Source organism: Alligator mississippiensis, chromosome 11 (assembly GCF_030867095.1).
Source record: "Alligator mississippiensis isolate rAllMis1 chromosome 11, rAllMis1, whole genome shotgun sequence".
Taxonomy (NCBI): domain Eukaryota; kingdom Metazoa; phylum Chordata; order Crocodylia; family Alligatoridae; genus Alligator; species Alligator mississippiensis.
This window is the reverse complement of record NC_081834.1, coordinates 39,342,293-39,370,069: the sequence shown is the minus strand read 5'-3', so window position 1 is coordinate 39,370,069 and position 27,777 is coordinate 39,342,293. Positions and strand designations below refer to the sequence as shown.

The 27,777-nt window shown below is 47.1% G+C and overlaps 1 protein-coding gene across 1 annotated transcript; it reads right to left on the bottom strand.

Annotated features, from left to right (window-relative positions):
* Positions 1–26,924, bottom strand: LOC102561315 (zinc finger protein RFP-like). The gene is made up of 10 exons (XM_006265761.4): positions 26,220–26,924; positions 18,178–18,273; positions 16,782–17,012; positions 15,274–15,296; positions 13,516–13,631; positions 12,626–12,658; positions 11,967–11,999; positions 7,713–11,551; positions 4,326–4,428; positions 1–2,020 (listed from the first exon to the last, which is right to left on the bottom strand). The coding sequence occupies exons 1-8, from the start codon at positions 26,634–26,636 to the stop codon at positions 11,037–11,039; spliced, it is 1,464 nt and encodes a 487-aa protein (XP_006265823.1). The 5' UTR covers positions 26,637–26,924; the 3' UTR covers positions 1–2,020; positions 4,326–4,428; positions 7,713–11,036.
* Positions 26,925–27,777: the final 853 nt, after the last annotated feature.

Here is a 27,777-nt window from a genome sequence, read left to right as displayed (position 1 = left end):
TTTTTCAGTAAGCTTCATGTAGCCTTTATTCACACTATCAGCCAGGTGATCAAACAGGATTAAACACAAGTCCAAAGTGCATTTCTATTCTACTCTTTTAATACATTTGAAATGCTTACATCTGTCAGAACCCAGTAGTTAAGTGCCTCGGCACAGTGGAATTTTTCCACTACGGTGGAGAACCCCGGTGCAGAAAGGTTCCTGCCATCCTTATGCAAATACGCACACCATTATTGGCCGGTTCTAAATTATTCCTACATGGCGACTAGCAATTGGCTCGCTAAGCCGTATAAAAGTTAGAGCAGTTTCCGCCCAAGTCGGAGAACTCCGCGCCCACCTCGGAGTGAACTTGGCGGACTGATCACCCACCAACAACTCCCTGTCATCGACCTTCCCGACGTACCCCGTGTCCTGCATGCTCGTTGAATTGTTGTACCCCATGTCCTGCATGCTTGTTGAATTGTTCACGGACATCTCACCTTGGTTTCTAGAGCTCTCGTTCGGTTTGCAACTGTAACTGAAGTTAACTTTCTGCCTACGCTGTATCCGTCGACAGTGTTAGTAAAGTAATCTTGGTTTAACAAATACGCTTCTGTGCCTAATTCTGCTCCATCGCGGGAAAGTACCCACCTGCCGTTTCCCGGCCTACCACTCGACCGCCACAACATCAAGTCCACATCATTGCATATTATGATCTGCTGACTAATCATCTTAATAATTTTTTTAATGAATATTATACCTGGTTGCACCTTTCCAATTTCCTGATGAATTAACTTATTCAATTACTTGTTTGTACTGAGTCTGTCTCTGGGTGTTCTTGAACAGATCCCAGATGTTCTGATGAGCTCTGCTGCTCTCTACATGCTACATGTAGCATTCTACATGCTTTCATTATGATCAGTCATGTTTGGTGCCATGCAGCTTTGCAATTTTCTGATTAATGAACGTATTCAATTACAGCATCTCCTGAGCATCTATTGTTTCAGGCTTGGTCCTACATTCCAGGCTGCTCGTGCACATATCCCAAATATTCTGATGCACTTCACTGTCTTCCACAGAACTTTAGTCCTTCTGTCTTTTAACTTATGTTCTGCCTTGTGTGGCCTACATTCACAGCTGGTGCCATATTGATAATGATGACATAATTTTCACTCAGGATTTTCCTTCCTTAATCTGTGCCATTAAAATATTCCTTACTCTGCACTCCAGCAAAGCAAGCAGGGAATCTAAAGAAACACAGACATCTCATAGCTTCATAGACTCTAAATGAGGAGAAGTTCCACAACACCAGGCAAGAACAGTCCACTCTCCCAAGAGCCACACACTGTGATCTGAGACTGAAAGTCAGTAATTCTTCAGGAAAGAGGTTCTCCAACGTAACACAGATGCTAGGAACATATAAGCTAGGAGAGGCCTTGCAAAAATACTCTCTTCTTCCATGGTCATAGAGACTGTGATTCCAAAGATGAGAGAATCCAGTTCCTTCAAGTCAGAGATACATGTCATCCATTGGGGGACAGTTTTATTTGAGACAGCAGTATGCTGAAGTAAGGGAAGACTTTCTCCCCATTGAAAGAAACCTGTGGGAAAGCAAAAATCAGCTTCTCATTTTTAAGATCATAAAATGACAGCTGGCCCAAGTCATAGTCCAGATAGACACCAATTTCCTTGCTGGTCTTCTCTAGAGGAACAAAAGTATTAGAAGGGCTAGTGAGAGCCACACAAAGTATCTCATACTTCCGCAAACCCAAGATCCCCAAGTCACGTATAAAGATGGAGTGTCCCTTTCTTCTCACAGACTCTCTGGCAATCCCCACAGTCCAGAACCTCCCGTCCACCTCCACCTCCCAGTAATGTCTCCCCGAGATGAATCCCTCACAGCCCAGCATGCATGGACCACTATCAAATCTCTCAGGACGGTCAGGCATTTCTCTGCTTGGTTTTCCCCATCTGGCACTTTTCAGATCTTCAGAGAGGATGACTTCAGGACCTGCTGTGTCTGGATCCAGAGTCACATCCACTGCAGGATAGAAAGAAAATCAGAGTATTAGAGACAGAGCTAAGACTAGGTTTGGGAGAATCTGAGAGAAATCTCTAGGGCTTCCCTGTTGTTGGTGAGGAGAAGAAAGGACAGAAAGGTGCCCAAACCTGTATTAGTCAAATTTCCATAGAAACACATACATAGATACATCCAACATCTCCCTGATAATGAGCAAAAGGGCATAACAAACAAGGGTTAAATCATATTTCACTTTGAGTGTCTAAAGAGTGCCATACATAGCCAATTTAGCCATGTAACTGTAGTTTTGGCACTTATGTACATTTTGCAATTTAGCAGTGCCCATGCTAGCTTACTGAGTATGCTCTGCAAGGCTATATTCTGGCTGTGCACCTGCGTGGAGAAACAGAATCTCCCAGCTACATGCCTAAGGCTGAGAAGAGCCTGACATTTTAGTCAAACATGAAAACCCACAAGAAGCTGCTGACAGATGCTAGAGGAGAGGTGGGTGCTCTGCCTCCAAGTTTAATAGTCAGATGGTTAGAGCATTTGCCCAGGAAGCAGGAGACTCCCCTCAGCCAGGGGTGTTTTGGATCTGCATCTCAACAAAGTGCTCTAACCATCAGGCTATAGGCCAGGCATTACCCAAACCCTTGCCTAAGCCTTCTGGTGAGGTTGGGTTACTGACCAGCCAAGAGAGGAAGATCTACAAGTCCAGGAGGAAAGAAAGAAGATAGAGGGTTTGTAGTTTAATGAAACAGCTGCTGATTCTTATAAAAGGGACCACTGGCTTCTAGGCAGTGCCCCTCCTCCTAAGAAAACAGAAACTTTCCTATTATGCTTTGTCCAGTGGCCCAGCCTCAGGAGCAGGCCTACATCTTGGCGCTTGGAGCACTTTGCTGGGAAGCAGGCCAGGCAGATTTAAACTCTCCACCTCCTCTGGATTGGCAAGGAGGCAGGGGCAGGGCTAAAACTTAGATCTCCTGCTCCTTCAATAAGTGCCCAAACCATTAGGCTCTTGGGCTAAAAGAAGTAGGGTCCATCTCTTTATGACTTCTGGTAAGTGTGTGTGCAGAGCAATTCTATTTCTCTGCAGAAGGGAAAAGAACCCCAAGGTGCGTGCGCCTGCCAGAGAGACTGCAGTTATATGGTTATGTGCCACATATTGGGTCTCGCTACACGAGACGTTTACTGGGCAGTTGACTACATGTGCACCCCTATTAGGCTGGAGTAAACTAATTTACACCGCAGCAGGATAGTACCTGTAAATAAAAGTACTATCCTGATGCAGAATAAAAAAAAACTCCACAGCAGTACTGACGTAGATGCTGCCCAGCTCCGGATGTAGTTTAGTTTGCAACGATGCACTGCAGCTAGCAGTTTGCCCTCTGGCCACGGGAGAGGGGGAGAGGTGTGCAAGCTCTGCAAAGAAAAAGGGATTGGGCCCCTCACCGCTTCTGCTTTCAGCAGGCATCTGCTGTAGGCAGAAGTGGCAAGTGGCCTGATCCTTTTTTTTTTCCCTCTAGCAGAGCCTGCCTGCCTCTCCCACAGCCAGGGGGTGAGCTGCCAGCAGACCAAACAACCCCTGAGCTGTTTGGGGCCCCAGGGGGCCCCAGTCCTTCCCTCCACTGTGCTGGCACCCCCCAGGGCCACCCAGGCAGGCTGCCAGTGGGCTGGGTGCTGCCCCAGCTTGGAGGCAGCACCCAGCCTGAGCCAACTGTTCCCTGAGCATGCCTACTGGATGCCCACTGGGTGCTGCATCCCAGTCAGGCTCAGGGAACAGTTGGCTCAGGCTGGGTGCTGCCTCCAAGCTGGGGCAGCATCTGGCCTGCTAGCAGCCCACCCAGGCAACCCTGGGGGGTACCACCACCATGGAGGGATGGACCAGGGCTCCCCGCAACTCAGGGGCCACTCAGGCTGCCAGCAGCTCATCCCCTGGCCACAGGCAGGCTCCGGTTCTGACAAAAAAGAAAGAAAAAAAATGGATCGGGTCCCTTGCTGGAACATAACGGAAAAACTGAAACAGTGGCTTTCAATGAAAAACCCACCATTTCAATTTTGGGGGCTTAGAATAAAACCTTGAGGACTAAACCCCTGTCACATGTACAAGCACCCCATATGTTTGACACCCTGGATGAAGGAAAGCACGGACACCTCACCAGTACCCTTGCTGGGTAAGATAGCTACCTAACTTTCTGTGCACTGTATTCCTACCAACCTTACTATAGCTCATTGTGTTCTTTTGGGGGGCTCATCAACACCGCAAGTGACTACGTAAGTGCATTGCACGCAAAGGGAATAGGGAAGCAAGGTCTATATTTATTACCTTTGAATTGCTTTAGAGCTTGAAGGTTGGAGATGTAATCCTCTGTTCTCTGCTTCACTTCGGGAGGAAAAGCCATCACAGCCTGAACCTTCCCCCCTTGCACCTAGATGGGTAAAGAACAAAACAGCACATGCTGATTCATTTTCCTCCAATGACTTTCCCCCACCATGAGGTTACTGTATAAATGGGGCTCTGGTGCCATCTGGGGTAAGGGGGAGAAACAGGGCTCTTGAGGCTTGGGATAGGAGGAACAGGCTTGTGAGAGACAGCAGGGTCCAGGGGAAAGGGTAGTGGGTAGGCCTGTGTGAAGGAGCTAGTATTCGCTTCAGTTTTGGATTTGGCCAATTCAGGGGACAGTGATTTGATTCGGTGATTTGAATCACTGTCCCGGATCAATTCGGCCAAATCTGATTTGGAGATTCGGCCACTGCCAAATTGGCCAAATCTCTGAATCAAACAGGCCCCATCCCTCACCCGTTCTCCCAGCCCTGGGAATGGCTGCCCCACCTGGCCCCAGCTTCCTGGCTCTTTAAAAAAATTAAAAAGTCCCAACTCACCGGCTGCTGCCTGGTGTGGGGGGGTGATCTCCACTGCCCCCCACAGCCGCGTGCTGCATGGGGGGCTCTGCTACAAGCCCCCAGAAGCCCCAAGGCTGCTGCAGCAGCCAGTGAGTGCGTGGCTTTTTTTTTTCTTCTAAAGAGCCAGGAGCTGGGGTGGGCAGGGGCGCTCACGGGGGCTGGTGGAACAGGCAGGGGATGGGACCTGGCAGGGGTCCCTCCCCCCTTCTCCAGCACCACCCTCCCCCACCCCTACTTACCAGCACAGAGTCCAGGTCCAGCTCGCTGCGACAGCAAGCAGGGACTGCCCAAATCTCCGAAGCTCTCCAAATCATTTCTGAATTGATTTGGAGAGCTTCAAATTGATTCAGATCTTTTAATTGGTCTCCTGATTTGATTCAGATTTGGAGATTCAGCTGCCAAATTGGGCCAAACCTCCCCTGAATGAATCAGCACCCAAAGCTTTGCACAGCCCTAGTAGTGAGGTGCCAATTAGATAGACCTGGTTTAGCTCTGCTACTGACCTGCTGTGTCACCCTGAGCAAGTCATCACCCCTCTCATCTTCAGCCTGTCGTGTCTCCAGTTCACAGACTCTTATTCTGCATTTGTTGAATGGTCCCCTGATCTACACTGGGGGTGCATCAGCAATACATGGTAGTGAGTCTAATAGTAAACCTTTTGCCTCAGGGTAGGCGTTTATTACCTGCCTGCTAGTTTTTCAGTCCAAAGGTTCATGTTATCAAACTTTTCTCTATAACCACAAGAACTAGACAATCCCTCAGAATCAATCACTTGACTCCTGGAACTGGCTCTTGAAGAAAAACACAAAAAATGCAAGACATACAATAAAATTAGGGCAGTGCAAATGCACTCTTTTTTGTAGTATTCATGGCCCTTCCCAGCATCATAAGAGTGTGTGGGAACAAGGAAGGACCCCAGGGCTGCTCAAAGAGCTTCTGATGTCTGACAGAGAGAGAGAGACAGAGAGAAAGAAAGATCAGTTCCACATGCCATGCACTGGGCACCCCTTTTGCTCTTCATCGTCACTAAATCCATCACATGCAAAGTTACCTGTACTTGGTAAATCCAACCCCCTCTTTTTAATCTTACCATTTGCACTGTGAACCCCAAACAATAACATCAAGGAGTGGTTTCTTCAAGAACCGGTTGTCTGACACACAAAAATGGAAGCTTCCTGTGTATAAAGCTTAGGTCACGCAGAGAATGGAAACCAAACCACATGACATGCTGCAACTGGCCACACAAACAGTGAACTCTGAATATTCCTAACAGCAAGTCTATAACCTCTCCATACCCAGATTGCAAATAAAAGCCTCACGTGCATATTCAAACCTGAGTTTTAGAGATACTTGAAACTTCATGATTCTGAGAAGAGGTGGAGACATTGGCAAGCAGACCCAAGGCCTCAGCAAAAAACATGTAACTCAGAGATAAGGACGTACACACACCACACCCTCCATGACATAGTTGGCATTTGTCCAGTTAGAACTGTACTGAGACCAGGCCCAAGGCAGGTTATAATCCTTCTCAAACTTGTAGTTAAACAGCAGCAAACAACAAAGCAATTCATGAAAATCACAACCCTTCTTTGCAGGTAATTCATAGCCTGATATAAAAGTACTGCATTTATATCATGAATACTTCACAAGGAATACTGGTCATTGAACCAGCTCTGAAATGACAATGAGGGTGTTTAATCACCGGGCAGATTATCATACTCTCCATCCTTGGAAGCTTTTAAGTGCAGGTTTAGACAAATACGTGTCTGAGATGGTTTATAAAGGGAGGATCCTGCCTTAAACAGGGGTTGGACTAGTTGACCTCCTAAAGCCTCTTCCAGAACCAGTAAAGATTCTCAATAGATTCCTTGTTTAAATATGCCACCCCCAGCAAAGGTACAGAGACAAACCTGAAACGGTTAGTACAACTGTAAAAATAGCTACTGATGAAAATCAGACAAAGAGCTATCTCTGAGAACATAACAACTAGAGAAGCAAAGCATTTTTTGGTAATATCTTTCATTGAACAATTGTAAAGCTGAAAGAAATATTAGACGACTTTGGGCCCAAAAAAGTGCCCTTCCTCAGGTCTGGGAAAACAGCAAATACAGCCTAAGCTAAGTATCTCTTCCATTTAATTGACTATTTTCATTTACATATGGAGTTAAACAAAAGTAATTGTATTTATCTGGTATTATCTTAGACTGTACCTGCTTCTCTCAGACCTCTGCAAGGGTCCCAAAATCTTGTCTAACATCTCTCCCAACTATATGGTTTAGTAATAAAAGATATTGCCAAAGAGCCCTTACTTCACCCATATTCCCTGGATCATCATGGCTATAGCCCTACTCTACTGCATACAAAGGGAGCAGGATTAGGGCTCTGGATGTATGAAGGAATTTGAATAACAAACTAACAAATCGATGCCCTGTGTCATCAGTTCTGGACACCTGTGGAGGAGGAAAGCAAATAGAGTGCCGATTCTCTCTGGACTGATGCCAGGCTGGCAATTAGCACCCCAACATTCACTCTCACAAGTCAAACAACGTTGCAAGTGTTTGGAGATTTTTTTAAATACAAGTCAATTTAGTTGAAATATCTGCTGCTCCCAAGAAGTTTGAATTGCCTATTTCATTTGCTAGCAATTTCCTGCCTTGCGTTCCTGGAAGAGGGGATTCCTGCATGTCCATGCAGATCACACACATCCTCCCTACAGAACAGATGTGAAACCCTCCTGGGCTTCCCCCCGCCCCATTCTCACTCTGCTCCTTTCAGCTTTTCCCCCTGATTTCAAAACAAATGGTCTTACCAATTTTCCGTATCCAGCCCAGTTGCCTGTTTGGCTTGAGGTTTCTCTGCGCAGAGCAGAGAAGATACTTCCAAGTGATCCCTTTGATCTTGAGGCACTGTAGGCTGAGCAAAAGCTGTAGCCTCATGCTGTAGGCACTGGATAAACAAATCAGAGAGGTGGAACCAATGCCTTCTGGTTGGAGAGCCCTGGATGGATTCTCAGAAGCCCCAGCTACTTCTGGGTAGAAGAGCGATCACTTCCAATCTCCTCATCACAGACCTGGGCTCAGCCTTGCCTAGTGGCAGAGTGGTTTGTTCCTTAGAGGCATCTTGGTTTTATGTTGATGCATTTTCATTTGTTTTTTGGAATGAAAGACTCGCAGGAAGCACCAGGCTCATCAAGTGCAGTCCCCAGCAAGTACAGGCAACCCTTGGTTCTCAGCCCTTGTAGACTCAAGTTCCCCCTTGGAAAACAGCAGCTCTTAGCTTTCACTCTGTTTTTGTCCACAGAAAAATACTATAGCAATTTTTCCTCTGCAAAGAACTCAGAAAGATGCCAACAGGTTAGGATGCTTTTAACACTATGAATTCCTATTTGAATCCTTTCGATTATTATTCTTATTCATAGAGACTGAATCATATTTGCACACCTAACAGTACCAGTAACCTGTGACACCCTTGAAAAGATCTCAAGTCACCCACTGGTGCCAGGGCATCCTGGTTGAGAATCACTGTAATAGCCAATAAGGGTGAAAGATCCAACCCTTTCTATGTGGCACAAGCTAGCCTAAATTTAGGAATGTAACATGTGGAAAACCCTCAAAGGCCTCAAAATCTAGTAGTGTCCCAGGAAGCATTCAGGAGAGAAAAGGTCCATGCCTTGAACTTGCAAAGCTAAGGAAGTTGTTAGTTAAAACATGGCCAGATGATAAAACATGCACAGAACAGAAAATTCTCTATGCTACATAGACAAGCATTTCTTAGGGTGGAATTTTGTTCTTGGTCCGCTTATCAAGTTGAGATAGAGTTAGACAAATGTTTGAATGCAAGACAGTCTTTGTTGGGTTACTCAAAAGCTTGTCTAGCTCTATCCCAACTACATAGCTGGTCGAATAAAATATATCATTCTAAGAAACTTCCCTGCCACTGTGAGAAAGGTGCCAGCTTGTGGAGTGGCATGAGGGGAAGGAGACAAGATAAGGGCCACCCCCTCATCCCTCCTCCCCCTGGTCACCAATCAGCACTGAGGGGTGGGGTCACCAGATCCCATCCAAGAAATATCTGCAGAATTTGCTGTTGATGCCACATCCAACCCAGGAAAATTGTTTTGTTTCCCTGTGATTTAAGTAGGCCTCTATAATGTGTTATTAACAAACTGCTTCCTGTCCTTGCAGTGGTAAAATATTGGTGAGGCCCTTGTCCCCCCACCTTGCCTACAGCAGGTTAGGGTGTTTGGGGTACTGTGCGTGAGGGTTGTTCCTGATGCTTTTAAGAACAGGTTACACAAGCACTTGTCTCAGATGGTTTAGCGAGGTATGATCTTGCCTTGAGCATTGGGGATCCTTCCAGTCCAACTTTTTGATGATTCTGTGATGCTCTGATTGGGTCAGAGTTCCAGGTCTTGGGAGCCTTGAGAGAAGAGATTCTGAAAGCATGTGCATGTTCTCCAGACTCTGAAGAGACCAAGTCTCTTCCTGGTATAACTTCTCAGGAATAAGTGAAGATCCATCAAGAATGACCCTGACCTTGAGCTTCCTTTGAGAAAGCCTCCTGAACAGACTTGTTCAAGCATGTTTGCCATGAAGTCTACAAAGATGACAATGACAATGATATCAGGTCCTATTTCATTGTTTTACTTATTTCTGGGTGAGGGTAAAAAACCCCCCAAACATATGCACATACACATACACATACACACACACATATCTATATCTATATAGATATATATCTATATATATAAAAGATTTCCAATTTGACAGCAGGATGGTCACTGATCCACTGCTTTAGCCTCATAAAATTCCAGGAGGGAGGTTCAGTTGCCATAAAAGACTTATTTGTTTTTGAGAAGTCAAAAGTTTCTACCCCTGCTCACCTGCAGTCTCCATCTCTGTCTCCTTGTTAGGTTTGCCACAATCATCACTAGTGTCTGAGGTACAATCCTCATTGATAAATCTAGTGATGCCCTCCTCTTCCTCACTCCCCACCGCCCCCATATTCCAGCACCAATGATCAAAATATGGACATGGGGTTGGGGAATTTAGGGGAGGGAGCAACACAGTACAATATAAATTATTTAAAAATATAATTTTATTTATGCTAAACAAACATGAAGCCTAAATGCATATTTTAACTTTGACCTCTGAACCCTTATGTGAACAGTGGGCACACAAGACAGTTGCCTCTTGTCTAGGAAGCAATGACAGGATTGTGACAGCTCATCCTTCAGCAATGGCTACTTTTTGAAGTCATGCAAGGACCCAACCTGCAGCCCCAGTGAGGGATGTATTCATAGAGACTGATTGAAATCAGCTACTGATACAGCAACTGGATTGAGAGGGAAGAATAGCACATAAGACTGAAAAAGGGGCACATTTCCAAGTGTACCTTAGTGACTTAGGAACTTAAGTCCCATGTCCTCTTAGGCTCCTAAGAACCACACAGTGACTGTGGAAACTGGGAATTGGAATCCTAAGTCACAGTAGATGTGCCTGAAAATTTTGCCACAAGTTTATGAATCTTCTGGATGACTCTCACAGTCATGCTATCCCTTAGGTACTATGTATTATAAGAGCACCCAGAGGTCCTAGCTGAGATCAGGGTCCCCCCCTCCCCCCCCCCCATGGTAAGCGCTGCACTGACATAGGGAGAAAGTCCTTACACCAGCTGAGATCAATTCCCCCCTATTCCATTGGCTGTTGCACAGACATGAGGGAGAGACATGGTTTCTGCTCCAAAAAAGCTCATGATCTCCCTCATTTTTCCTTTTATGCATTTTTTCTTCTTTTTTCTTTTTTTAAATAAACTTCCCTCTCAGATTTCCCAAATTGCCACTGATCTCTCTATACAAGATTTCTGCTCCAAAAGAAAGGCCTCTGTTCTCTGGCATTGATACCATGTGCTGCAGCAAAGACACTGAAAAACAGGCTGCAAGGGTTGGCAAAGCCACACACCTATTCAGAGCGCCAGCCAGAGCTGTGGTGTCAGACAACTGGGGCCCTTGGACGCTGCTGCAATGCAGTCAGTACAAGAGTATAGGAGGGACACAATAGAAGCCAGTCAGCAGGATGTCTTGAGAGTTCGCAACAAAGGCTCTGCCCTTTGGGCAGATATTTTACTACATGTCTCAGTAACACATTCGGATTTGGGCTTTTTCATCTGTGACCCAGCAGAACGGGAAGATTCTCCCAGTGAAAGAGGCTGCTGTGAAGGTGAAGATCTGAGTCTGGGTCTCAGCATTGACAAATGCCACCTGGCCCCCTTCATAGTCCAAGACAACCCTGATTTTCCTGATTCGCTGATGTGGAGGCAGGCTAGTCCAAGGAGAAGTGAGAGCCACAAACTGAACTGGGTTCAACTGCCCAACTGCCCAGATTCCCACCTGTGGCTCAAGGCTGATCCCTCCCTTCCTCCTCACCGACTCTCTAGCAACTCCCACCGCCCATCCAACACCACCCACCTCCACCTCCCAGTAATGTCTCCCTGATGTGAATCCCTCACTGCCCATCACACAGGGAACAGGATCGAATCTTCTGGGGTTGTCAGGCATGTCCTGCCGTGCATAGTCCCATCTCACACTTTTCCTGTCTTCACACAGGACAAGTTGGGCGTGAGCTGTGACTGGATCCAGAGTCACATTCACTGGGGGAAGAAAGAGACAATCAGAGCATCAGGGGAAGAACTCAGTCCTGGACAGGGTTTGATTGTGTCAGTGACAAAATACAACCAACCCGGCTAGAAAGTAATTCAGGAAATCCAGTCACTTAAAGGAATATCATGTACCCCAGAATTCAAGACCATTTGATATTTAAAACTGAAGGCTTCAAAAGTGCTTCAGGGAATTCATTGAAGTTCACTGCGATTTCAGATTCTCACCTCCCTGGGCCCCTTTGAAAGTCCCAGACTCACTGGATAGTTCAGTTATATGAGACAATACCCAATCACACGAGAGTAGATGAAAATATAGGACTGTAGGCCTTCATAATCCAGGCCCGATATAAATCTTTACTCTTGAATAATCCAGCTCTCACCTATCCCTTTGGTTCCTGCCCCTTACCTTTGCCCAGCTGCTTCCCAGATGTTGGAGTCACTGTTGGGAACAAAGGGGAAACATGTTAATTGGAGCTGCTGTCAAGTTTCCAAAGATATTCCTGTTGTTTGCCAACATAACTGCAGATTACTCTTCTGTGACAAAGGGCAGTAGATGTGCATAGCCAGACTCCCACAGGTTAGTAATAATAAAAAAAAACAGTATTAACTTGACTTCTAAGTTTTCCCCACTACTCAAGATACTGTGTAATCTTGGTCAGGTCTCACCCCTCCTCTTTTGGGTGGACCAGGAATCAAAGTGGGAGTACGACTGCACCACTGTGTCCCCCCTGACTCCACCCCTGACTCTACCCCTGCCATCAATGGGAGTCAGGTGTCTAAATTAATTTAAAAGCCTGGCCATATACCCTCTCTCTTTTTTTTTGTCCCCCAGAAAAGAGTTTTTCAGTAAGTGCATCTACAGCACTCAGCAAGACAGATCTCTATCGATAAACGGTGGCCTTGATGTGTTTCCATAATACTACTAGTAACAGGGAAAGGGAAATCTGAGTCCATCTCTCACTGCTCATTAAATAGAAGATTCATGTATTTAGAAAAACTTCCCTCATTGCTTTCCTCTAAATTAGATTGACTGAAAAGGAATCTGCTGTTAGTCTCCAAATTTACCTTTTCCCATCTTTGGTTCAGATGACAGTGTCTCTAGAAAGAGAGAAAAAAAGTGGAATAAGTGAGGTCTCAGGTTGTTATCAACATGGCCAGATTCCTTTTTCAGACTGTAAACGCTATGGAGCAGGAATGGCTTCTTTGAGTTATGTTTTGTTTTGTACAATAACTGGCATAAGGGACCCTCACTCATTATTAAGGTCACCAGGCTTTATCACAATTAAAATAACATATTACATCTCCAACCATTGCAGCAGGCACAGGCTTTGGGAAGTAACGATAGCATGAGTTCTTTGGCATGGAGACCTCCCACTGGGAAAAAGAAACTTCTTCTGGGACTGGAGATAGATCCCCCACCCTGCGTAGGAAGCTGATCTTTAATGGGGAAAAACAGGCCCCTCTGTAAAGTAGAGAACATACAGCTAATTTCTCTTCCCAAAGCATCTACTTGCAATTGCTGTTTTAATTACAGCCAATGCAGATTGACCCCAGCTAGCTTTAAGCTACTTAGCTGGGGTATTGCTAACAGTGCAGCATAGAATTTGGTAGTCTAAGCAAGTATTTCTCTCAGGGCAGGTTTTGCAGCTCATGCTGAGCTCTTTGCTGCTGCAATTACACCTCCAGCAGTGCCTGTGCTAGCTAATTTAAACCTCACTTAGGTTCATCTACATGATCTGCATTCACATTAGCCACTGCAGGATCAACTAGTACTCAGGATTCTCCTGAAAACCTGGGAGCCTAAGACTGCAAGCTCTTTGAGGAGCACTTTTTCATTGTCTGAGCATGCAAAGCCAGGCACACTTGAAGCTTTAACAGCCTAAAGCAACTAGCACAACAGGGGCCTGATACTAGGTACATCAGTATCAATAAAAAACAGCCCCCAGTTCGATCACCTTTGAAACTGCTCAGCGCATTCTCCATCAGTGTGTGCTTCTGAGAAAATCCCTTGATTCTCCTTTCCAGGTCCAGAAAGGGGGCTGCTGGACTCTGAAACTTCCCCATTTCACATCTAGGCAGAAAGTTACCTGATTGTTATTCACCATTTTAACAGGCTTGAAGAAAAAGATGTGGGAGTGGGGTAGAGGTCAGGGGGTGAGAAGTGGTTCCTTTTTACATTGAAAAAAATCCCTTTTTTTAAAGAAAAACTGAAATGTCAAGAACATTTTAAAGGATTTTGATAAAAAGAATCAGTTATACTCATCATAGAGTTGTTTAGTGCAAAGCTACAAAAAAAAGGATCAGGCTGGGAGGTCAAAGTAACATAGCATTAGAGATGGGATGGATGTGACTTTGTTCTTGGGATTTGGAGGGGTTGTCTTAAGTTAAATTTTATTTTAATAGGATTTTATTTTAATTTTAGTTATTTTAATTGAATTTTATTTTAATAGAAGGGAATCCCTTTGTCTACATCTAGAGGTTTATATTAAACTGACAGTGTGCTGTTAAATCCCACTGCCATAATAGCAGTTTCTAACAGCAGGGGCTAAGCTTTGCCAGGGCCAAGTTAATTAACACCACCTGGGATCTGACCTCTTTTACACCTGCAGGGATCAGGATCCATTTACATTGTGCTATGCTGATGTACCCCAGCTCAGGGCCAGCCCCATCAACTCCATTGGACCTATGAAGCTGGGAATTTAGTCTCACCCAACCCAATAGAGCAACACTGATTTCCACCAGCTGGTCAGCCTGGCCAAACTGGCTCTAGCAGCACTATGAGTGAAACGCAACAGATAGGAATCCTGCCCCATGGACTTTGCTGGAGTTACAGTCTGAAGGGCAGGACCAGTCAATTTACACCAACAGAGAGTTTGGAGTCATTGGCACTAAAGAACTTATGCTCCTTTCCACCTGTTGGAGATCTGGTCGGTCTGTTCTCTGTGGAGCCACAAAACAGGGCTGGTGATACTGCGCTCTTCCCAGGATGCTGCCCCACTAAAGTGCCTCAGCTGCATGCCTGACTATGTTGTCTCCATAATCCAATCAGTTCTTCTGAGACCTGCTGACCCCTTTACAACAGGAGCATGGAGTTACCTGTTTTCATGAATAAATATGGCACCCTGACTCCTGGCTTGTTTTAAATTCATGGAGCTAGAGACAGGCCTCTTTTTTGCTTTGTGCCATGTGCTGACCACACTGACAATGATGACAGGAGAGAATAAATGCAGCACTCAGTGTTCAGATGGCAATGACTTTGCATGGAATAGAGCCTGGAATCATTGACTCAGAAGTTATCTTGGGGATGGGCAGCAAGTAGTCCCAATACCCATAGGTCAGTCATGAAAGATAGCTAGTGCCATGATGGGTAGGTAGCCTCTGCTACTTTGACATATAGAAAAATTGGTAGGTGAATGATCCATAAACCATCCCTGATCTCCTGAGTCAACTGGACCTTCAGAGGAGTGGATTATTAATAGCATATCTGCAGGTATATCGCAGTCCCCCTCAAGCAGGGCCCCTGGGAACTCTGGGGAAACAGAAGCAAACCCAGGACTATGGGGATGGAGGAAAATTAGGAACTTTAGGTGGAGACTATTTTGTGCTCTTCCACTTTGGATCCTGAGAAGACAATTCTCTCAGTCCCTCAACTGGTGCCTAAGCCCCTCCCCAGCATCATGAACTGGGAGGGTGAGCAAGAAGGAATCACATACCTGCTCAAGGTATTTCTGATGTCCTAGAGGGGAAGAGAGAGATAAAGTAAGATTAGTGCTATATGCCACACTGAGGACCCTCCAGCTCTACAGTGCTTAACATGTTTGGGAGCATTTGATAATCTCACTGAATACCGAGGTGCACCTTGAAGCGCCTTTGAAAACTTGGCTCTGGCGTACTTAAGAGCCTGAGCCTCACTAACAGTGCATGGGCCTTAAGATCCCTGAAAATGCCTGAATAAGCTTGTAAAATGGGTGTGGGTTTCTAAGTCACTGCAGGCAGAAAAAAAATGGTTACTTATACACCCAACTTCTACCTAGGTGTTTTAAATCCCATTGACTTCCATGGGAGTTGGGGCACATACATGTGAATTAGGTGCCTATATACTTTGCTGGACCAGGCCTTTCTTGCCACTTTAATACTCTCGCACCTTGTACCTTTTAGCTGGAGGCAGCACCACACATGTAAGACTGTCTACAAGGAAATACTGGTGGTCGCTAGAAGTCAGAATTTATTCTGTAGGTTGTGGGCTAAGTAATATACCACTGAGAACAACCTGTATCTGCCTCTACTCAGGGTGATGATTCAGTCCAGCCAATTGAAACAAAGCATGGAAGTCAGTTGGACAAGAAAGGAAATTATTGATTGAGTTACCTCTAATGCCATTAAAACCAAGCTGAGCTGTGGACCTGGCTAGGTCATTGCATGCTGCCTGTCATTGAAATGTGTCCCTGTACTGTAACATCTCAGGGCTGGAGGTAAGCATTCTGGAACCAGCTTTTATATGTGACATATCATAAGAAAGATCTGTTCCAGCTTCCAACAAAATAAAAGATTTCTGTTGCCCTGACTGATAGCCAGAACAGACCTTAAGAGAAAATTGTTCCTTTATTTTGGGTTCAACTCCAGCACAAATCTGAACCCTCTAGTAAAGGGCTTTACTTTAACTGTACAAGGGTCTCCACTTCAAATGCCCACTCAGAAAAAGGATTTCTCACCCTGAAAGACTGCTTACTGCAATAGATAAGAATAGAGGAAGGTCTAGTGACTAGAATTGGATAGTAGACAAACTCAGGCTGGAAATAAGATGCACCATGTTAACATAAAGGAAAGAGCCCCTGGAAAAGCTTCTCAGGAGGTGTGGTGGAATTTGTCACGCGCACTCTTCCTTTAAATCAAGATAGAATGTCTTTCTAAAAAAGTTCTGCTCTAATTAACCAGTGAACATGGGTTTCATACAGGAGGCCCCAAGTAAAATTCCCTGACCTATATTTTACAGGAGGAAAACAATCAGATGATTATGACAATACCTTCTAGCCTTACAGTCTACGAATATGAGGAAACACACATGGTGACATGCTATTCTGGACCAGTGCTCAGCCCCTTGTAGCATCAAGTTCTTAACAAACCAACTGTTTTTGTTCCAACATTGAACTGTATTATGATCATTGGCTCCACCAGCCAACAGGCAGGGAATTTCTTGTTAATGGCTCTGTCTTCATCTCACCTGCAGGAATTCACTTGCTGGCTGCTGGCACTTCCCCTCCATCTCACTGATCAAGTTTTTGAGATGAGTTATCTCCTGGGTAAGCCCCGTGGTATATTCATTCTGCTTCTTCACAGTCTCCTTGTCTAGCACTTCCAGTTGGGCTAGAAAGAACAATTCTCTCTCCTCCAGGAACTGATGCAAGGACTCAAATTCAGACAGAACCTTCTTCCTTTCATTCTCTGTCTCTTCCTGCAGTGAATAAAGACAAAGAAAGGGCAGGGCAGTGATATGAGAAGAAAGTCCCATGATATTTCATACTGGGCGTGTCAACACGTGTCCCTATTTGCACAATTGGTATTGCACAGTCATTTAGTAGTTGATTTAGCAGTTCCAGCCAGTACTGCACAGTCCCAGTGATGCACAGGTTGTTTTTGACCCTACTACACAGTAGCAATGAGCTACTGAGCAGTAGCAGCAGCATCACAGTTAATGTCCGCTGATACTACGTCACCGTAGCTTGTTGCTACAGCAACATAGCATCTTGTATAGACGTGCCCACTGAGTAACATTTTCACATGTACTGAAATGAGTTAGAAGCCTGAGCCCCATTGAAAGCATAGGTAACTTAGACTCTTAAGTTACTTAGGTAATGTCAAGACAGTAGGTTTACTGCACCAGCAACAGCATGCTCAACACCCCACCATTCTGCATAGGCTACATCCTACAATGGCTGTAGACAAGGTAGTCATGCTTGTGCAGTGCTTTGGGTGGGCTAGTTAGCACCACTGAGAGACAAAGCCAATTAGTTTGCATCCCTGGCTAATTCACATGCTCATGACACAGCACAGATATGGCTACACTGGTTCTCATGTAGAAAGGAGCTCGTATGGTAAATTTAAAATGTAGACATAGCCTTAAATTATTTGCAAATATTGCCCACTGTGTTCAGCAGGAAACACTTGAAGAAACAGAGAGGAAACAACTTGATCTGGGTAAAGAGTTGAGTCAAAAGCAGAACTCGGCCCTCTTGATTCTCAGCGAGTACTCCATTCACACTACCCCATACTGTTCACTGGGAAACTCAGCTATTCAACATGCAGAAGATTTTCCAAAGGCTTAAGAGCACAATCCCATTGACTCGCTGTGACTTTCAATGGGAGTGCTATTCCCAGATCCCTTTGGAGCTTTTGAAACATCATCCCATGCACTTTAAATACACATTATCAGACCTAAGTACACACAGCACTAAACAAACACTCTGGTCCAGTCTCTGCTTTGCCCAGCCTGGCCTCCACTGAATTGCCTCCAGGTGTACTTTACAACCATTACTGAATAAGGTGTCATGGAGCATGACCCTCTGTAATGCTCAGAGTAAACACACAGGCTAATTCTAGTGAGTAACAATGGTAGATACCAGAAGTTCCTGGCTTGTCATTTCTCCAACCATTTTCAGTTCTTCAATCTCTGTTATCTCCTGCTTCCATCTCTCCAAACGGCTCCTAATTTGATCCTGTGGAAAAAAGCAAACGTTTTGTATTGAAGGCTATTTTTCCAAGTTATTTTTATCCCTAAAGTGATACAACTTACAGAAGCACTCCCAGGATTTGTCTTTAAAGAAGCATACATGCTGTACAAACATATATGAATAATAATTTTCTGTTTTATCCTACAAATGCCACAATTCACCTTAAATGGAAGAAGAAATTACATCCACCAGCAGAATTTAATTTTATATCATACAATCATAGAAAGTTAGGGTTGGGAGGGACCTCAGGAGGTCATTTAGTTCAACCCCCTGCTCAAAGCAAGACCAACCCCAACTAGATCATCCCAGCCAAAGCTTTGTCTAGTTGGGTTAAGAAAACCCCCAAGGATGAAGCTTCCACCACCTCTCTAGGTAACATGTTCCAGTGCTTTATTACCCTCCTGGTGAGAGAGATTTTCCTAATATCCAACCTAAACTTCCCTTGCTGCAACTTAAGACCATTGCTCCTTGTTCTTTCATCTGCCACCACTGAAAATAGTCCACCTCCATCCTCTGTCTAACCTCCCTTCAGACAGTTGAAGACTGCTATTAAGTCCCCTCTCAGTCTTCTCTTCTCTAGACGAAATAAGCCCAGTTCCTTCAGTCTTTCCTCAGAAGTCATGTCCCCCAGCCCCCTCACCATTTTTGCTGCCCTCTGCTGGACTCTCTCCAATTTTTCCACATCCTTTCTGTAGTGGGGGGCCCAAAGCTGAACACAGTATTCCAGATGTGGCCTCACCAGTGCTGAATAGAGGGGAATAATCATTTTCCTTGACATACTGGCAACATACCTACCAATGCAGCCCAGTATGCCATTAGCCTTCTTGGCAACGAGGCCATACTGCTGGCTCATATTCAGCCTATTGTTCACTGTAACCCCCAGCAGGGGTGATACAGGGAGCACAAGTATACCCCCGTCAGGCCACACTCCCTGTTTAGCCAGTGGGCAGGCAGGAGCACCACTGCCCCCCTGTGAGCACCAGCCATGGAGCGGTGCTGCCAGCAAAAGCGGGAGTTCTGGAAGTGGCGTGGCCCCCTGGTCACTGACCCCTTACTCAAGAGGCACCAGACACCCATGACCTCCAGGTCCTTTTCTGCAGAGCTGCTGCCCAGCCAGTCAGCCCCCAGCCTGTATCGGTGCATGGGATTGTTCTGTCCTAAGTGCAGGACTTTGCACTTTTCCTTGTTGAACCTCATGAGATTTCTTCTGGCCCAATCCTCCAATTTGTCTAAGTCACGCTGAATCCTAGTCCTACCCTCCAGTATATCTACTACTCCCCCCAGCTTGGTGTCATCTGCAAACTTGCTGAGGGTGCACTCTATGCCATTTTCCATGTCGTTGATGAGGACATTGAACAAAACTGGGCCCAGGACCAACCCCTGGGGCACTCCACTTGATACCAGCTGCCAACTAGACATTGAGCCATTGATTATTACTCTCCAGGCCCAATGCTTCAGTTAGTTTTCTATCCACCTTACAGTCCATTCATCCAGCCTGTACTTCCTTAGCTTGCCTGCGAGACTGCTGAGAGAGACCGTATTGAAAGCCTTATTAAAATCAAGGTATATCACATCCACTGGGCTTCCCGCACCCACAGAGCCGGTCATCTCATCAAAGAAGGCAATCAGGTTGGCCAGGCACGATTTGCCGTTGGTGAATCCATGCCGACTGTTCCTAATCACTTTCTCCTCCAAGTACTTAGAAATGGGTTCCTTGAGGATCTGCTCCATGATTTTTCCAGGGACTGAGGTGAGACTGACTGGTCTGTAGTTTCCTGGATCCTCCTTTTTCCCTTTCTTAAATATGGGCACTGAGTTTGTCCTTTTCCAATCATCTGGAACCTCTCCTGATCACCATGAGTTTTCAAAGATAATGACCAATGGCTCTGCAATCATACCAGCCAACTCCCTCAGCACCCTCAGGTGCTAGACTTGGACGTGTCTAGCTTTACTAAGTAGTTCCTAACTTGGTCTTTCACCACCGAGGGCTGCTCGCCTCCTCCCCAAACTGTGCTGCCTGGTGCAGTAGTCTGGAAGCTGACTTTACCTGTAAAGACTGAGGCAAAAGACTGTAAAGACCAAGGCCCCTCCCCCACCAGAACTGAGCAACAGGTATGCACCTCTTGCTGCCCCAGCAGAGCCTGCTGAGTTGCCGGCCCCCACAGGCAACATGGGCCTAACTGCAGCTCCCACCCCTGCTCTCCCCAAGACAAAACGTAAGGTGTTTGTTGTGGGAGACCCCCTCCTGAGAGGGACGGAGAGGCCAATCTGCCACCCCAACCCCTTAGCCCGGCAAGTCTGCTGCTTCCCAGGGGCCCGCATCCGGGACATTGCGGAGAGGATCCCCAAGCTCCTCAAACCCACAGACCACTATCCCATGCTCCTTATTCATGTGGGCACCAATGACACGGCTCGGAGCACTCCCAGCCAGATCATGAGGCGCTACAGGGATTTGGGAGTGGGGCTTAAGGGTCTGGGGGCACAGGTGGTGTTCTCGTCGATCCTCCCAGTCTCAGGCTATGGGCTGAGAAGGGACAGGAGGATCTATGTGGTCAACCAAAGACTGCAGCGCTGGTGTCGTCAGGAAGGCTTTGGCTTTCATGACCACAGCCCGCTCTTTGGCAAGAGAGGCAGCGAGCTGCTGGGAAGAGATGGTCTCCACCTCTCTCCCCTAGGGAGGAGGCTCTTCTCAGCCAGACTGGCTGACCTGCTCCACCGGGCTTTAAACTAAGCCCGCTGGGGGACGGGGGGACTACCGCCACTGCTGGCCCGCTGAGCAATCCTTGCAAAGCCAGTGGATCACAGCACTCAAGGGAGCCCACCCCAGCGCCAGCCCTGGTAAAATCTGTGGGCAAGGAAGGAGCCCCCCAGGGGGCACTTGCCTGCCTGTACACAAATGCCAGGAGCTTGGGGAATAAGCAGAAGGAACTCATTCTCCTGCTCAGTGCAAACAATTACGATGTCATAGGGATAACGGAGACCTGGTGGGACTCCACCCATGACTGGACCACGGGGATAGATGGCTATACCCTGTACAGGAGGGATCGTGTAGAGAAAAGGGGCGGGGGTGTAGCTCTCTATGTTAAGGAAAGCTATGCGTCCCTGCAAGCCAATATTGGCGACCAGGGTGGACGGCTGGAGATCTTCTGGTTAAAATCCGTGGGGAACACGGCACAGGGGACACAATGGTGGGAGTCTATTACAGACCTCCCACCCAAAGTCCTGAGCTTGACCAGGAGTTTGCCCAGGAACTGGCTGAAGCAGCTTGCTCCAGGACCATGGTTGTCATGGGTGACTTCAATTACCCGGACATCTCGTGGGAGGATCACTCAGCAAAATCTGAGCGGTCGCAGAGCTTCCTCTCGTGCGTGGATGACCTCTACCTGACTCAAGAAGTCTATGGGCCAACGAGAGGCAAAGCGCTGCTCGACCTGGTACTGGCTACTGGGGATGACATAGTCGGCAACCTAGTGATCGATGGGAAGCTGGGTGACAGCGACCACGAGCTGATCACCTTCACCATCCGCCGAAAAGCTGGCAAGTCAGTCAGCAACACGCAAGTCCTTGACTTCAGGAAAGCCGACTTTGACAAGCTCAGGAGGCTTATCAATGAGGCCCTAAGGGACCATGACCACGGGGAGAGGGGAGTTCAAGAAGAGTGGTTGCTCCTCAAGGGAGCGATCCTCAATGCACAAACTAAGTCTATTCCATCTCGGAGGAAAGGCAGCAAGAGGGCACAGCAGCCCCTCTGGCTCTCCAGGGACCTAGCAGACCTCCTGAGGCTAAAAAGAAAGGCCTACAAAGGATGGAGGATGGGAGTCACCTCCAAGGAGGATTATTCTGCACTGGTCCGGTCCTGTAGGGAGCAGACCAGGAAAGCCAAGGCTGCAACTGAACTCTAGCTAGCTTTGAGCATCAAGGACAATAAAAAGTCCTTTTTCAGATACGTGGGGAGCCGAAGGAAAAGCAGGGGCAACGTTGGACCCCTGCTGAACCAGATGGGGCAACTGACAACTGACGCCCAGGAAAAAGCCAACCTATTAAATAGGTACTTTGCGTCGGTCTTTCATCAGCCCCATGGGATGCCCATGCCCGCTACAGGGCCAGGAAGTCCGGGTGAGGGTGATCCCCTGCCCTCCATTAATGCTGACTTCGTGAAGGAACATCTTGAGAAGCTGGATACTTTCAAGTCAGCCGGCCCTGACAATCTTCACCCCAGGGTACTCAAGGAGCTGGCAAGCATCATAGCCCAGCCTCTAGCGCGGATCTTTGAAAACTCTTGGCACTCTGGTGTAGTGCCCGAAGACTGGAAGAAGGCCAATGTGGTACCTATCTTCAAGAAAGGGAGGAAAGTGGATCCGGCTAACTATAGGCCCATCAGCCTGACTTCTATCCCGGGGAAGATCTTAGAAAAGTTTATTAAAGAGGCCATCCTTAATGGACTGGCCGACGCCAACATCCTAAGGGATAGCCAGCATGGGTTTGTTGCGGGTAGGTCTTGCTTGACCAATCTCATTTCCTTCTACGACCAGGTGACCTATCACCTGGACAAGGGAGATGAGATTGATGTCATATATCTTGACTTCAAAAAAGCCTTCGATCTGGTGTCCCATGATCGTCTCTTGGAGAAACTGGCCAATTGTCGCCTTGGGTCCTCTACGATCCACTGGCTGGAAAATTGGCTCCGGGGTCGGACCCAGAGGGTAGTAATTGATGGAAGTCACTCATCGTGGTGTCCGGTGACCAGTGGGGTCCCCCAGGGCTCTGTCCTTGGACCCATACTGTTCAACATCTTCATTAATGATGTGGACACTGGAGTCAGAAGCGGACTGGCCAAGTTCGCAGATGACACCAAACTTTGGGGCAAAGCATCCACACTAGAAGACAGGCGGATGATCCAGGCTGACCTGGACAGGCTCAGCAAGTGGGCGGATGAGAATCTGATGGTGTTCAATGCCGATAAATGCAAGGTTCTCCACCTTGGGAAGAAAAACCCTCAGCATCCTTATAGGCTCGGCAGCGCTATGTTGGCTAGCACTATGGAAGAAAGAGACTTGGGGGTCATCATTGACCACAAGATGAACATGAGCCTGCAATGCGATGCTGCGGCTAGTAAAGCGACCAAAACGCTGGCTTGCATCCATAGATGCTTCTCAAGCAAATCGCGGGACGTCATTCTCCCGTTGTACTCGGCCTTAGTGAGGCCGCAGCTGGAGTACTGCGTCCAGTTTTGGGCTCCACAATTCAAAAAGGATGTGGAGAAGCTTGAGAGAGTCCAGAGAAGAGCCACGCGCATGATCAGAGGTCAGGGAAGCAGATCCTACGATGACAGGCTGAGAGCCCTGGGGCTCTTTAGCCTGGAAAAGCGCAGGCTCAGGGGTGATCTGATGGCCACCTATAAGTTTATCAGGGGTGACCACCAGTATCTGGGGGAACGTTTGTTCTTCAGAGCACCCCAAGGGATGACGAGGTCGAATGGTCACAAACTACTATGAGACCGTTTCAGGCTGGACATAAGGAAGAATTTCTTTACTGTCCAAGCCCCCAAGGTCTGGAACAGCCTGCCACCGGAGGTCGTTCAAGCGCCTTCATTGAACACCTTCAAGATGAAACTGGATGCTTATCTTGCTGGGATCCTATGACCCCAGCTGACTTCCTGCCCTTTGGGCAGGGGGCTGGACTCGATGATCTTCCGAGGTCCCTTCCAGCCCTAATGTCTATGTCTATGAAAAAAAGGCATGAAGCACTTCAGCCTTTTCTGCATCTTCTGTCACTAAGTTGCCTCCCCCACTCAGTAAGGGACCCACACTTTCCCGGATCCTCCGCTTGCTACCAACATACTTGTAGAAACTCTTCTTGTCACCCTCAACATCCCTTGCTAGCTGCAACTCCAATTGTGCTTTGGCCTTCCTGACTTCATCCCTGCATGCCTGAGCAATGCTCTTATATTCTTCCCTAGTTTTTTGCCCAAGTTTCCATATTATATATGTGCTCCAGACAGACAGAAACATCCACTGACCTGCTTACTAAACCCATGATAGATGAATGGGATAATTGTAATCTACAGTGGTAGTTCTAATTATTGTTTGGAACTATAAAAAACACCCCCCTCCCAAAAAAAACCCCCAAAAAACCCTCAGCTTAGAATAAGAGAAATTCTGTTATTTGGGTTGAACAAAATCCCAAACATCCCATTTGTTCAGATTTCAAAAAACTGCCTGGACAGAGATGGGAGGATCCAAAGAGAGGACATGTCTGGGAAAACCCAGACATAGGGCAAACCTAAAAGAAATATGAAGTAATTCTTTTAGACCCCTGTCCATCTCCCTGTCTGCCAAGCTGCTTTCTGTTTCCACCCCAGAATTTTCAAAACAATCTGCCTAAGAATATCTGATTTAGGGAAGCATAAATAAGATGAACTTTCTGCACTGAAAAGAAAGGGGATCATGGGGTAGAGGTCTGTCCCCCTATTTCAGGGTTTGCTCTAGGGCTGTGTGAAGCTTCGGGCCCTGATTCGATTCGGTGGAGATTCAGCCTGATCTGGTGGCTGAATCTCTGAATCCGAATCGAATCAGAGAATCCTTTAATCTCTCTGAATTGAATCAGAACCCTCCAAATGATTTGGAGAGATTCGGAAAGATTTGGCGATTTGGACATAGGCACAGCTTTAAATGATTTTTTACATACCTCTAGGTAGTAGGCAGCTCGTGAACACTGCGATGCTGGGGCGCATGGAGTATCCCACCAGAGTTTGGGGGGGTCCCAGGCATGCCGGGCAGCAGACCCAGAAGTGGACCTGTGGGACGCTCCATCCATCTCAGCATCCTAGTACCTTGCTGGTACCTCGAGGCATGTAGAAAGAACATTTAAAGCTGTGTCTATGTCCAAATTGCTGATTCTCTGAATCAGCATCAAATCTTCAGATTTGGATTTGGCCAAATTGAATCAGGGACAGTGATCCAAATCAACAAATCGATCATTGTCCCCGATTCGGGCAATATCCAAATCCAAATTGAATAGGGCCTGCTTTGCACACCCCTAGTTTGCTCCAGCAAATGCAAATACCATGAGAGACATAAAGTCCAAGTCCACACCCAGGAGTCCCCCTCTGCTTGTGGAACCCCACAAAGGCTGTATCGGTGTGAACAAGCAATGTGAAAATGCTTTGGAAATGCTCATAACAGAGGGGTCAGGTGTGGTTACTAGCTAGCTCATTTGAAAACTAGGCCGCTGTGGGTCTGGAACTCCGAAGAAGAGCTTCACTCCTTCATGCTGTGGGATACCAATGAAGGAAAAAGGCACCAGACCCAGCTTACCTTTTTAGCAGGCATGCCACAAACCAGCCTCCTACCCTCCCAGACTGTTACGCTGATCACTTTCTCCTATCCAATCTGCTGCTCTGCTTTCTTCTCCCTGCTCTATCTGCCACGGTGCTGCCTTTCCTCCTCCTGAACTGTTGTGTGCCACACAGAGGCTGTCCATGTCACTTGTGGCCCTCATGCCACAGGTTGGCAACCCCTGTTTTAGAACACCTTAAAGCAGGGGTTCTCAAACTTTGTGCTACCGTGATCCCGAGTGCTGGATGGCGGCGGTGGGGGACAGGGAGGTTGAGCTGCCGCCACCATCCATCACTCCGCACCACTGCCACGCACCACCTCCCCACACTGCCACAATACCTGCTGGGAAGTTTGTGGGCCCCTTTTAAGTTGCCTGGGGGGTTGCAACCCACAGTTTGAGAACCCCTGCCTTAGAGAATTGGTTTTGGGCCCCATCCAATCACCCTGGTGTGAAGGTGACTTAAATCCATTGCTACCTGCTGCCCTTCTGGGTTGTCATCAAGTGATGCAGTTCCTTCAGGGCAGCACAGAATATCAGGAACCCTGTGGTATAATGATATCGTCACATGTTACAGTATTCAGATTGCCCCCTACCTTGTACTCTCGGGCAGCATCCTCAATGGGAACCACGGTGTGAGCCCTGTGTGTCTTGGACTTGTCACACACCACACAGATGGGCCTTTGGTCATCTTCACAGAAGAGTTTCAGGGGCTCCTGGTGTTTCTCACACACTCTCCCCACATCAGCATCTTCTTCTTTTTGCTTGTTCAGCTGCTTGGCTATTTCTACAACGTTCCCCAGCTGTCTGTTCGGCCTGAAGTTCCTCTGGGGAAACGCCTGTCTGCACTGAGGGCAAGAGATGTTTGTATCCGACCTTGACCAGCATTGGGTGATGCAGGCTCGGCAGAAGTTGTGGCCACAGTCAACAGTCACTGGATCCTTAAAATAATCCAGGCAGATGGAACAAGAAGCTTCATCCTGGAGAGTTCTTGCAGGATTCTGTGCAGCCATGGCTCCTCCAGGACAGGAGCAAAGTTTGATTTCACTTCCCGGTTCCTTGAAATAAGCTGACCCTTAACCACAGAGGCGTTGCACTTCCTGCAAAAATGCCTGCTCCAGCTTACAGCTGCAGTGAGTCAGGGCTCACATACTGAAGCTTTTTTGTTCTCTGAGCACAGAGCAGAACACGGCACTGCTGCCGATTCCAGTGGTATGAGTCAGATAGAGCCTGGATCAGAATCAGACCTGTGCTCCCTCTAGCCACCTTCACTGCAGCAGGAGACCTGATAGTGCAGCTGAGAGAGTTCTGATCTACCCATGCTGCAATCCTGCCTGTGATATTGGTGAAGAGATATCAGACACTCCCCTCAAGGCAACTGGGATCCCCTGAGCCCCTCAAGGGAAGGAAAAGGAAGCTCCTATTGAAATTCCCACATGGATGAAAGGATCAGTTAAAAGGAGACTCATTGATCTAGTTTGTCCTGGTTACATGTCTGGCATAACTCTCCATCAGTTTATTTGCATTTGTAGTCTCTTAGGAAAAGCCACCTCAAAGTCGTTCTTTTGCTACCTGCCTGTTTCTATAGTCATGAACTGGAGCTGTATTTCACCCCAAACACCCGCTATGGGAGATGTGGCAAGGACTGTATAAGGAGGCAGAGCAGCCTATTGGTTAGGGAAATGGACTGGAAGTCAGAGCTGAGTTGTCTCTCTGCTACCAGCTTGGAGTGTGACCTGAAGTGAGTGTAGGAGGGCTATTAGGAAGGCCAAGGCAGAGATAGAACTCAGGCTAGTGTCCAGGATTAAGGACAACAAAAAGTCCTTTTTCAAGTACATTGGGAGCAAGAAGAGGGCACCAGGTGGCCACACCAGACAAGAAAGCTGCTATTTTTACGTTTCTTTGCCTCTGTTTTCTTGAACAGGGACCGGGATATCCCACCTACCAGAGGTAGAGACAATCTTGGGGATAGCTCTTTCAGGCCTTCAGTCAGTGCAGATATAGTTAGGCATCTTCTGGAAAGGCTAGACATTTTTAAATCTGCAGGTCCAGATGCCCTCCACCCAAGGGTGTTGAGAGGGCTGACAGGGGTCATCGCGGAGCCCTTAGCCCGGCTGTATGAGCATTCGTGGTCATCTGGCCAGGTGCCAGGGG

Coding starts and splice junctions, on each gene's coding strand:
- LOC102561315 (XM_006265761.4), bottom strand. CDS start 26,636: ATGGCTGCACAGAATCCTGCAAGAACTCTCCAGGATGAAGCTTCTTGT. Junction 18,274..26,219: donor ATGCTGCCCGAGAGTACAAG/GTAGGGGGCAAT, acceptor TTTTTTCCACAG/GATCAAATTAGGAGCCGTTT. Junction 12,000..12,625: donor TGAACCAAAGATGGGAAAAG/GTAAATTTGGAG, acceptor TGTTCCCAACAG/TGACTCCAACATCTGGGAAG.